Source organism: Morus notabilis, unplaced genomic scaffold (assembly GCF_000414095.1).
Source record: "Morus notabilis unplaced genomic scaffold, ASM41409v2 Scaffold61, whole genome shotgun sequence".
Lineage (NCBI taxonomy): Eukaryota > Viridiplantae > Streptophyta > Magnoliopsida > Rosales > Moraceae > Morus > Morus notabilis.
Window position 1 is genome coordinate 11691 of NW_010362732.1, and position 10059 is coordinate 21749.

The 10059-nt window shown below is 33.9% G+C and overlaps 1 protein-coding gene and 1 non-coding gene across 2 annotated transcripts; both read left to right on the forward strand.

Annotated features, from left to right (window-relative positions):
• Positions 1-1286: 1286 nt before the first annotated feature.
• Positions 1287-3488, forward strand: LOC21396365 (patatin-like protein 2). Its single transcript, XM_010102701.2, has 7 exons — positions 1287-1430; positions 1508-1689; positions 1881-2070; positions 2200-2364; positions 2479-2781; positions 3025-3197; positions 3366-3488. Exons 1-7 carry the CDS (start codon positions 1299-1301, stop codon positions 3454-3456), a joined length of 1236 nt encoding a protein of 411 aa, XP_010101003.1. The 5' UTR covers positions 1287-1298; the 3' UTR covers positions 3457-3488.
• A 1637-nt stretch (positions 3489-5125) lies between these two features.
• On the forward strand, positions 5126-5199 carry TRNAN-GUU. The gene has a single exon. It is a non-coding gene; the product is annotated as a tRNA-Asn (tRNA).
• The last annotated feature ends 4860 nt before the right edge of the window (positions 5200-10059 follow it).

Genomic DNA, 10059 nt, shown 5'->3' on the forward strand with positions numbered 1-10059 from the left:
AATTATGATAAAATAAATCTTAAAAAATTAAAATTGAAGCTTGGTTGTTCTTTTACAACGAAACTCAAAAAAAATTTGAACTCGAATTACAACTTTATTCAAGTTCATGCTATTTTGTAAAATTTGAGTTTGACCTCGAGTTTAAACTCGAGTTTGAGGCTAAACTCGAGTTCAAATTTCCTCTTTAACTCGAGTTCATAAACTCAAACTCAAGTTAATGAACAATATTTTTTTTTATTTTTAAAAATGTCATAACTTTTTTCGTTTTAATTCTGATTGAGATGATTTTTTTTCTATACATGACAATTTTACTATAATAAAACTCAAATTTTAAATTCAAATCGGTTAAATCAACGGGCTTAAAATAGACACATAAATTCTCACTGTTATTCTGACCTGCTTCGGCGTGAAACTAGTAAGGAAAAAAAATTCCAATCTGTAATTCGAGTATATTGATTTGATACTAATCATTTTCAAGTACACATGCAAACATAACACTATTAACTGGCAGGCTGAGCTAGTTACATATTATTGTCAGCGGGTCCAGATAAAAGCCTTAAACATTTTTTTTTAGGGAAAGTCTTATATATATATGGGATAAAAATATCTCATACTCTTTGTTTTCAATAATAATAAAATTGTACCTTCATATTTAAAGAAAAAAAATTGTTTTTTGGTATTTTGAAACCGACTTTTGAGACATATAATATCTAAACTGTCATTTTATTAATTAAATAGAAACTAATAGTTTTAAAAATATTTTCTAAAAATATTTTAGCTTATTTTAATTTTTTAACTTTTAAATAATGTTTTAAAGTAGTTTCTTAATATTTTTTAAAAATTATTAATTTATTGTTAATTAATATAAAGGGTATATATAATGAACATTTAATGTCTTAAAAATCAGTCACAGGCCACTGAAATAATTTTTTTTAAAGGTAAACCGAAAGAACATTTTTTTAAAAGTAAAAGTGCCATTTTAATATCATTAAAAATAGAAGGTATTGACGGTATTAAATTAATTTTATCCTTATATATTACTTAATGGTGGGGTATTTGAATTCTATATGTCGAGGTGGAGTGAACATATTTGTTGAACATAAAAGTCAAATCTACGTTGGGGACCTCATAGATTTTTATAAGGATCAGTACTAGTAGCCGAATCTTAATTAGTACTCTTTGGTTTCTATATATGTATCACTTAATTATTTATTCCTTCTCAGCCGCCTCTTTGTCCCCAAAAATCTCAAATCTCTTGTCATTTTAGATAGTTTCCCTGGCTTTATTCTCAATCGGTCATGGAGAGAGCAAGATCATTCCTACAGTCTCCAACTTACGGAAATGTTATCACTGTCCTTAGCATCGATGGTGGCGGCATAAGAGGCATTATTCCAGCTATAGTCCTTGGCTTCTTAGAGTCTGAGCTTCAGGTATTTATAGAACGAGAAACTCATCTTTCAAAGTATTGATCTACTATAATATGTTGGATGTGTGCATGTAATGACAGAAGCTGGATGGTGAGGATGCAAGAATTGCAGACTATTTTGACGTGATCGCGGGGACTAGCACCGGCGGACTTGTGACGGCCATGCTTGCGGCCCCAAATGAAAAAAACCGGCCATTGTTCGCTGCAAAGGATATCAAGAACTTTTACCTTCAACACTGCCCAAAAATCTTCCCTCAAGATAGGTTGTCTAATTGGTGAATGTTGCTGATTAATTGTTTTTGTCAAACTTTATTGCTAGCTACCATATTGGCTAATTCATTAACTGTTTGTGACAAACTTTATAGCTAGGTACCATATTATCTAAGTGTTTTCTTACCTAACAACGTTTAATTAACATTAAATATATACCCTATATTTGGCCACATATTTTCAGCATCCCACTTGCTGGCCGAGCCACCGAGATCATTAAATCTCTGACGGGGCCGAAATATGATGGCAAGTACTTGCACAAGCTGCTCAAAGAGAAACTAGGAGACTTGAAATTGCACCAAACACTCACTAATGTTATTATTCCAACTTTTGACATCAAGCGTCTCCAGCCGATTATCTTCTCCAGCTATGAGGTTACTTTGGACAATCCTAGCCTGATTTTGAATTGCTATGTTGTCGTTAATTACCTGTAAAAATTTAAGACCTCAAAAATTTTAGTACTTTCATTATTTAGTACTCTTGGTTTTTGGTTGATTGATTAGGTCAAAAGAAACCCCAGCCTAGATGCTTTACTATCAGATATATGCATCGGAACCTCCGCGGCGCCAACTTATCTTCCGGCTCACTGTTTCAATACCGAAAACTCCAATGGCGAAGTTGTCAGAGAATTCCATATCATTGATGGCGGTGTTGCAGCCAACAACCCGGTACTATAGCTAATTCAAAAAAAATATTAGAAAATCATATACCATAAGTAAAAAGGCTTTGGCTTATTCATGTTGTCACGTGTGAACTAGATATTAATTCATGGTGTTTTTCAGGCTTTGGTTGCTGTAAATGAAATTGCAAAAGAAATTCACCAGGGAAATCCTGACTTCTCTCCGATCAAGCCAATGGAATTTGGGCGATTCCTGGTTATATCATTAGGAACAGGCTCACCAAAAAGCGTGGAGAAATACAACGCCGATGAAGCAGCAAAATGGGGTATCATCGGATGGTTAAACAGCCACCATTCCACTCCGTTGGCTGATATATTTACTGAAGCTAGTAGTGACTTGGTTGACTTCTTTCTCGCTACTGTGTTTCAGGCTCTCCACTCAGACAAAAATTACCTTCGGATCCAAGTATGCGTTATATTTCTGTATATATATATATATATATATATAGTTTAGTATTTATGCTGCAGGTACAAGTAATGGAAGACCAATATATTATATGTATTAGTTCCAATATATTGGTCTTCCATTAATTACTTGTACCTGCAGCATAAATTTATATATATATAAATATACATATGTTTTCTTTTTAAACTATATGTTTGTCTTATAAAATTATAATCATGCTGAGTCGGGTGAGAATTATTTCAGGATGATACTCTGGGCTATACGGAATCTTCTGTTGATATGGCAACAGAGGAAAACCTGGGTAACCTTGTGAAAATTGGCGAGGCATTGTTGAAGAAATCAATTTCAAGGGTGAATTTGGATAGCGGTATCTATGAGACTTTTCATGAAACTACAAATGAAGAAGCTCTTAGAAGGTATAATTAATTAATTAATATTTGATTAGTATATCTTATGTAATAAAACTGTCAATTTCATATTACCTAGCAAAAAACTGTCAATTTCATTACACGAACATTGTATGTTTCAGTAAAGTTGATTTGTTTAATTATATGGCTAATTTTATATTGTATATATCTAATCAGGGTTGCTAGAATGCTTTCCCGGGAGAGAATGACTCGTGAAGCAAGATCACCTATTAGAAAGGTGGTTGCCGCAGCAACAGCTTCCAAGTGATATATTAAATTTATTGACTAAATATTAAAATATTCCAGCTTATAATCAATTCATCAAATGAAAACTCAACTTTCTTTCAGAAAATAAAATAAAACTACCATCTTTTGGATGGAGAAATGTGTAATATTATATATATGTTGAATACTTTCTCTGATCTCTTGCAATAAATAAATTCTGTGATCACTTTTATTTTCTTCATTTTCTACTTAATGATTTAGAAATTCAATCTAATGTGTAAAACTATGTCTTCAGTACTTTCTTAATAATTTTGAATTTATATTATTCTCGTATAAATTTGTCAAATTTCAATGCTGAAAATGTCCGTACGTGACTGTAAGGATTTAAAGAAGGAACCTAAACCTTTTTTTTTTTTTTTAAAGTACAATTTAGACGTTCTATCTGATGGTGTTAATCAAATGATAGGATGCTTACACCATATGGAGATGTATTATTAATTAAATCATACACATTAATGGTTAAAATATATTTGTTTACCGAAAGAGATTATAATCTAAAGATCAGGAGGGTCATTGAAAATATCTTTCAGGCTGGTTATAATAATAGAAATCTGACCCCTAACTGTAAATCGCTTGATTCTGGCAACTAGAAGATATATTGAGAAAAGACCTGCTATACACTCAAATGAATTAGATATGTAAAATAAATGAAATCTTTGGAGAAAAAGAGGAAAAAAAAGAGAGAAAAAATAACTAAACTAGTGATATATACCATATGTAAAATTTTGCAACCCTGAGTGATAGTGTTTGTTGGCGGGAGTCCACACTCCCACCTTGGTGCAACGGTAGACATGCTTTTCAATATCTATTTAGATGACTAGTACTCCCACCATTTTTATTAGATAAGTGTTTTTTACAATACTCACATACCGCACGAATTTTCATTTCACATGTTTTTGGATTTGGTCGGGGCTCCTATGTGAAATGCTGCCATGCAGGAGAAGTTCGCGGTCTATTTCCCTTGCTGCGTTCTCTAACTTCCTCATTGTGTACTGATTATCAACCGGAGCATTTTCCGGTTCAGTAGGGGTGGAGTTCGGAGGCATCATTTCATCCACGAAAAATGGCTCATCACCAAGCTCAGGAAGAGCAGTGAAATCATGGAAGTTTGATGCGGCCATTTTCTGAAAATTGATTGAACTTAAACTTTGTAAATGAAAGAGTAAGAAAATGAGTGATCGCAAGAAAAAATCTTAGAATCAAAATCAAATAGACAAGATGAGAGATAGAATTAGAGTGAGATAAGAAGTTGAGAGTGAATTGTTGTGTGAGATTTAGGGCGGGATTAAGGGTTAGGATTTTTGGGGTTTTTTTTTTTCAGATTGTTACCGTTGGGCCCTTCACGGGCCCAACGGTCACAATCCGAACGGGTTGGAGGGCTTGGGCCGGGCTGCAAGCCTTCACGGGCCAGGGCCGGGCTGAGAAGCCGTGGCCCAGCCCTTGGCCATCAAATGTGCCGGGCTGGCACGGTCCGTAACAGTATCGTACAGGGTCGTGGCTCATTTGACACTATTATGGGCTGGGCCGGGCCGTCATGGATCGCCTGGCTCATTTGACACGTACATCCATATTAAGCAACAAACATTTTCCTTGGGCGTACATTTCTTACTATATATACTACTAATTATTATTTAGATTGATAAGGATTTCAAGCTGGAATAGCTCAGTTGGCTAGAGCGTGTGGCTGTTAACCACAAGGTCGGAGGTTCAAGCCCTCCTTCTAGCGCTTTTCATAGTTTTTTTTGTTTTAGTTTATAAAAGTTATAATAATACATATAAATAAGCTTAATTCTATGTAAAAAAAAGTTGTTAATTATATTAGATTTATTAATGATAATATCTAAATTATTTAAGCTCTTCATATTACATGAATGCTACATACTTTTAATAAGTTCTAAGTCAGTGAATAAATTAGAGGCCAGTGAATTTATTACAATTTTAATAATACGAAAGAATTTATGTGTTATCCTGTCAAAATAGAGATAGAAAAGAAAAAAAAAACAAATAAATAAATAAACCGATCACAATATTCATACAAGTTGATGAACAAACTTACCTTACAAGCGCGGAAAATTGTCGCTTGGAAACCAATAGTAATGAAAAGTCGTCCTATTTCAAACCCGAAAAAAGAAAAGACAAAGTTAATATACATTTGATGTGATGACCGGAAATACTTGAATTTTTGTTGTGACTCTTTGGTAGCTGTCACAATCTCTTTCCAAATTGACTAGCAGGACACAATAACACCTATCGTGTTCATTGCTCAAGTCAAGTTCCTATTAAGTGTGTTTAGACCAACCAAATCGTCAAACACACGCAATCACCAAAATTTTTCTAACTATTATCATTATGGCATTATTTGAAATTAAAGGGCCTGCAAATAAAATAACAACATGACTTATTTCAACTTGCTTTGCTGGACAAACCATTTAAAGATGTATGATTAAGGTTGAACAATCTGATAGTTTATTTTACATCGAACGGTGCAGTTAAAATCTATTTTATTGACAAGTTTGGTGCAAATATATTTTAAAGATGCTACATGACTAGTTTGGTGCAATTTTATAGATTAATGCTAAGTGCAATTAAAATCGATTTTATAGACAAGTTTGGTGCAAATATTTTAAAGACGCTACATGTATAGTTTGGTGCAATTTTATAGATTAATGCTAAGTGCAATCAAAATCGATTTTATAGACAAGTTTGGTGCAAATATTTTAAAGACGCTACATGTATAGTCTGTGCAATTTTATAGATTAATGCTAAGTGCTAATAGCACCAAGTCACCAAACATTAATTTTCTGAAAAGTGCATGTGGATAAGTCGTTTCGCGAGGCAATATGGAAAAGTAATTTCGGGCAAAAGAGCGTGGGTATAATATGCAAGTTTATAGTAAGAAAATGAAAATAAAAATACTGAGTCAAATTATTTAATGTTTTTAAAAATAATTAAATAAAAGGTCGTTATATATTAGTAAATACCCGATACTCTCATCCGCAATTTTGAATGCTCTATCAGATCATGAACATACCAACATAATGACAAGTTTGGAAACATAAATGCTCTTATTTGACCAACACAAAAACTAAAACAAAAGGGAAAACCCTAAGTTACACCGACCGAAATAAGTTATAATCCAACCGCTACCAATGATGAACAGGGAAACCACAACACAACGCGTGAGTTAGAATAAATTTAGAACCAAGCCGAGTCTCCAAGAATTAAGAACCACGCACCCTCGCCAGTCACCGCCAGTAAAAGGACGTGCCCCACCATAGAGAAAACCATGACCATATCGCTCCAACCACTAACTCTGACCACCACACCGTGCATAGTTCAAAGGAGTACCATGTTGAGAGGACCAAACGATCCCAAGCTTAGAGCCACCGGTATTTGAATACCCTTTTCAAACAATGGTATTTGAATATACTATTTCTCTGAAGAGATTTAAATTTAATTTACACATAAAGAGTCCGAAATATGTTAAGACTCCTGGTAGCTTAATAAGGGATCATGTTCTCTCCCTAAAAGAAATAATAAAATTAAAAAAAAAAATCATGACTTACATATTATCCAGTTTGATATATCTTCCTCCGAACATATATTGCCACATCATGATCCATCAATTTTTAATTTTTACCCTAAGATTCTGTGTATTTTCTCAAATTAAAGAGACACCCTCTTAATTGAAATATTTTGCGTCCATTGATTTCAAAATATTACAAAAGACAATCTCTCAGTTAATTAAATATGACGAAAATACTTAGTTTGTTATACTGTTGAATTTTCCAAAATGATTAAAATACCCCTCTACGCTTTTGAGAATGATTCCAACTACATTTATGGCCTAAATTAAAGTGATATTTTACCCTTATTTCGTTAATAAAAATGATGTTACGTGATTTTTGAATACATAAAACTATAACTTGCACTCTAATGGTGACGATTAATGTTTGGTTATTTTGGTCATTTTACATAAAAGTTAACTAAGGAAATTGTTTTGGTTAAATGGGTGTCTTTATAATTTAGAAAAATAATATATATTTATATATATATATATATAGAGGGTATCAATGTTGTTCTCTGTTTTTTCTTACTTTTTTAAATCGTTATTGTTATGAACACACTGCTTGAATTAAAACAAACGGCAAACTCTATGATAAGGGAGTTACTTTCCCCCTACTCATATCCATATATCAAAATCAAACAGTAAACAAAGATGAAGGTATCAAATAAAATTAAAATCCCCCGCACTTAACCACCCCCCAGGTAGATTTGAGGTGGGTGGTCTTCTCGCCAACTCGTCCCGCGAACAAAAATACTCACCACCTCTCTTCGCCTAAGGATGGCAATGAGACGGATTTGAGGTGGGGTGGTCTTCTCGCCAACTTATCCCGTGAACAAAAACACTCACCATACCCGCTCTATAAATCCGCATAAGTTGACGAGTTACGAGACGGATTTTCCCGTCACGAGTTTAAAATATTCGTGCTACCCCATTTACTCAATTAATTATTTTCATTGTAAAATAAATAATTAATTAATTAAAAGTACAAGCATATAAATTATTAAGTTAAAAATAAAATGAGGTAGTTTTAAATTTTTATATATATTTTGTAATAGATTATACTTAAAATTATATATTATAGCACATTATACATAATATATATAATATAAAAATATGATATGATATAATTTTTTATAATATTTTTTCACATAAAAATACACATAAATTAAAAATAATTTTAAATTATGATTATGAATCAAATCCTTCCCCATCACACGACAATCGAATCCGTTTAAAGCGGATTTTTCTGGCCTGTTTAATGCGAGTCCCGCTGTAAATGAGTTAACAGCTAAAATTGTCATCCATACCCGTGTCGGAGAAACATCCCCCATCGTGTTCCACCTCGCAGCTAGAATCTCAACCTGCACGTCGTCACAGTCTGATATCTCTGATCAAAGAACTTCGTTGGCATCTTCTCTCTCATGGCTGCCCCGATCTCACGGGAGGGCTCGTTGGCCCTTCCCCTGTTAAAGTATAAAACTATTGTTGGCCCACCTCCTAATAGCTTAAGCTTTTGGGATGGATTGGTAAACTAACATGGTATCAGAGTGGGATGTCCTGAGTTCAAACCCCCGTAATTGCACTTTTTATCCTCATTTAAATTGTCATTACGTGTTGGGTCTTTAATATATCTCGGGCTTAAATATTCACGTGTTGGGCTTTTCAATTAAGTTACCCACACGATTGCCCATTGTCCAACCCACACGTGAGGGGGAGTGTTAAAGTATAAAATTATTGTTGGTCTACCTCTTAATAGCTTAAGCTTTTAGGATGGATTGGTAAACTAAAATGGTATCAGAGCAGGCTCAGTTTTGTAATATTGGGTCCCCCAATATCGACTTATTCGCAGCGGTTTGGCATGGTCCATACTGTGCGTGAGGGGGCGTATTAGAATCCCACATTGGCTGGAGATATTAGCATGATCCACTTAATAAGGTGAGGGCAATCATCCCCTAACAAGCCGGTTTTGTTAGGTTGAGTTAGACCCAATATCCTTTGATTTCTGTAAAAATCGTAGAATCATCCCCACCGCGCTCCATCTCGCTGCTAGAAGCTTGACTTGTACGTCGTCGCCATATGATCTCTCTAATCAAAAAGCTTCATCAGCTTCTTCTCTCTCATGGTTGCCACAACCCACGGGACGGCTCGTCGGCCCTCTCTCTAACGCTCTATTCGCATCCGAATAGCATAGAACGTTTTCGATTTTGTGATGGCTTGATTTGGGTTTGGGATTTATTTGGGTATATGGGTAACTATTTTTTGATAATAATTTTTCTTTTTTGGTTCTCATATTCCAAAGAACGAAGTGGGATTAAGGAGATCGAATGTTTTGAATCTTGTTGGATGGGCCGGTGTTGTCGGCGAAGGCGATGCTTTGTGGTCGGCAGTGGAAAAGACGGCAGTGCAGCTGTGCTGGTGTTTGTATCGAAGAAGAAAGATGTTTTTTTTATTATTAATATTTTGTTATTTTTTGAGAACTTTTTGTTCATCTAATCTAGTGTGGTAGTCTCTATTTACGTTTCTATAGGAAAGATTATTATTGACCGTTGACTTTGATCAAGAGCTCGAGTGAATCACCCTACAGGTAGGGGGAAAATACACCCCACATAGATTAAACCTAAAAGAATTTAGAAAAAAATTTAAAAAAGTATAAAAAGTATGGGTGCGTTTGGAATTGGTTCCAAAATGATTTTGTTTTCTGTATGAAAATGAAAATGAAAACGTTTTTATTTTCATTTTGGAATCATTTTTGAAAATACGTTTGGTAGTTTTATTCTGAAATTGTTTTCAGTTTAAAAAAACTGAAATTGTGTTTGGTGGTTTAATTTCTGAAAATATGTAATAATATTTAAAATAATAATATATTAAATAAATAATAATATTAAATATATTAAATAAACATTATATACATGAAAATTACAAAAGAAATGAGTGTGTTTCGGAGAGAGAGAGAGAGAGAGAGAGAGAGAGAGAGAGAGAGAGAGAGAGAGGGGGGGGGGGGGGGGAGAAAGAGTTTTA

What these genes read in the sequence shown, in the direction of transcription:
- LOC21396365 (XM_010102701.2), top strand. Translation starts at nt 1,299, where the DNA reads ATGGAGAGAGCAAGATCATTCCTACAGTCTCCAACTTACGGAAATGTT. An exon ending in TCTTAGAGTCTGAGCTTCAG is followed by an intron (nt 1,431 to 1,507) that starts GTATTTATAGAA and finishes ATGTAATGACAG; the next exon opens with AAGCTGGATGGTGAGGATGC. An exon ending in GTGTTGCAGCCAACAACCCG is followed by an intron (nt 2,365 to 2,478) that starts GTACTATAGCTA and finishes GGTGTTTTTCAG; the next exon opens with GCTTTGGTTGCTGTAAATGA.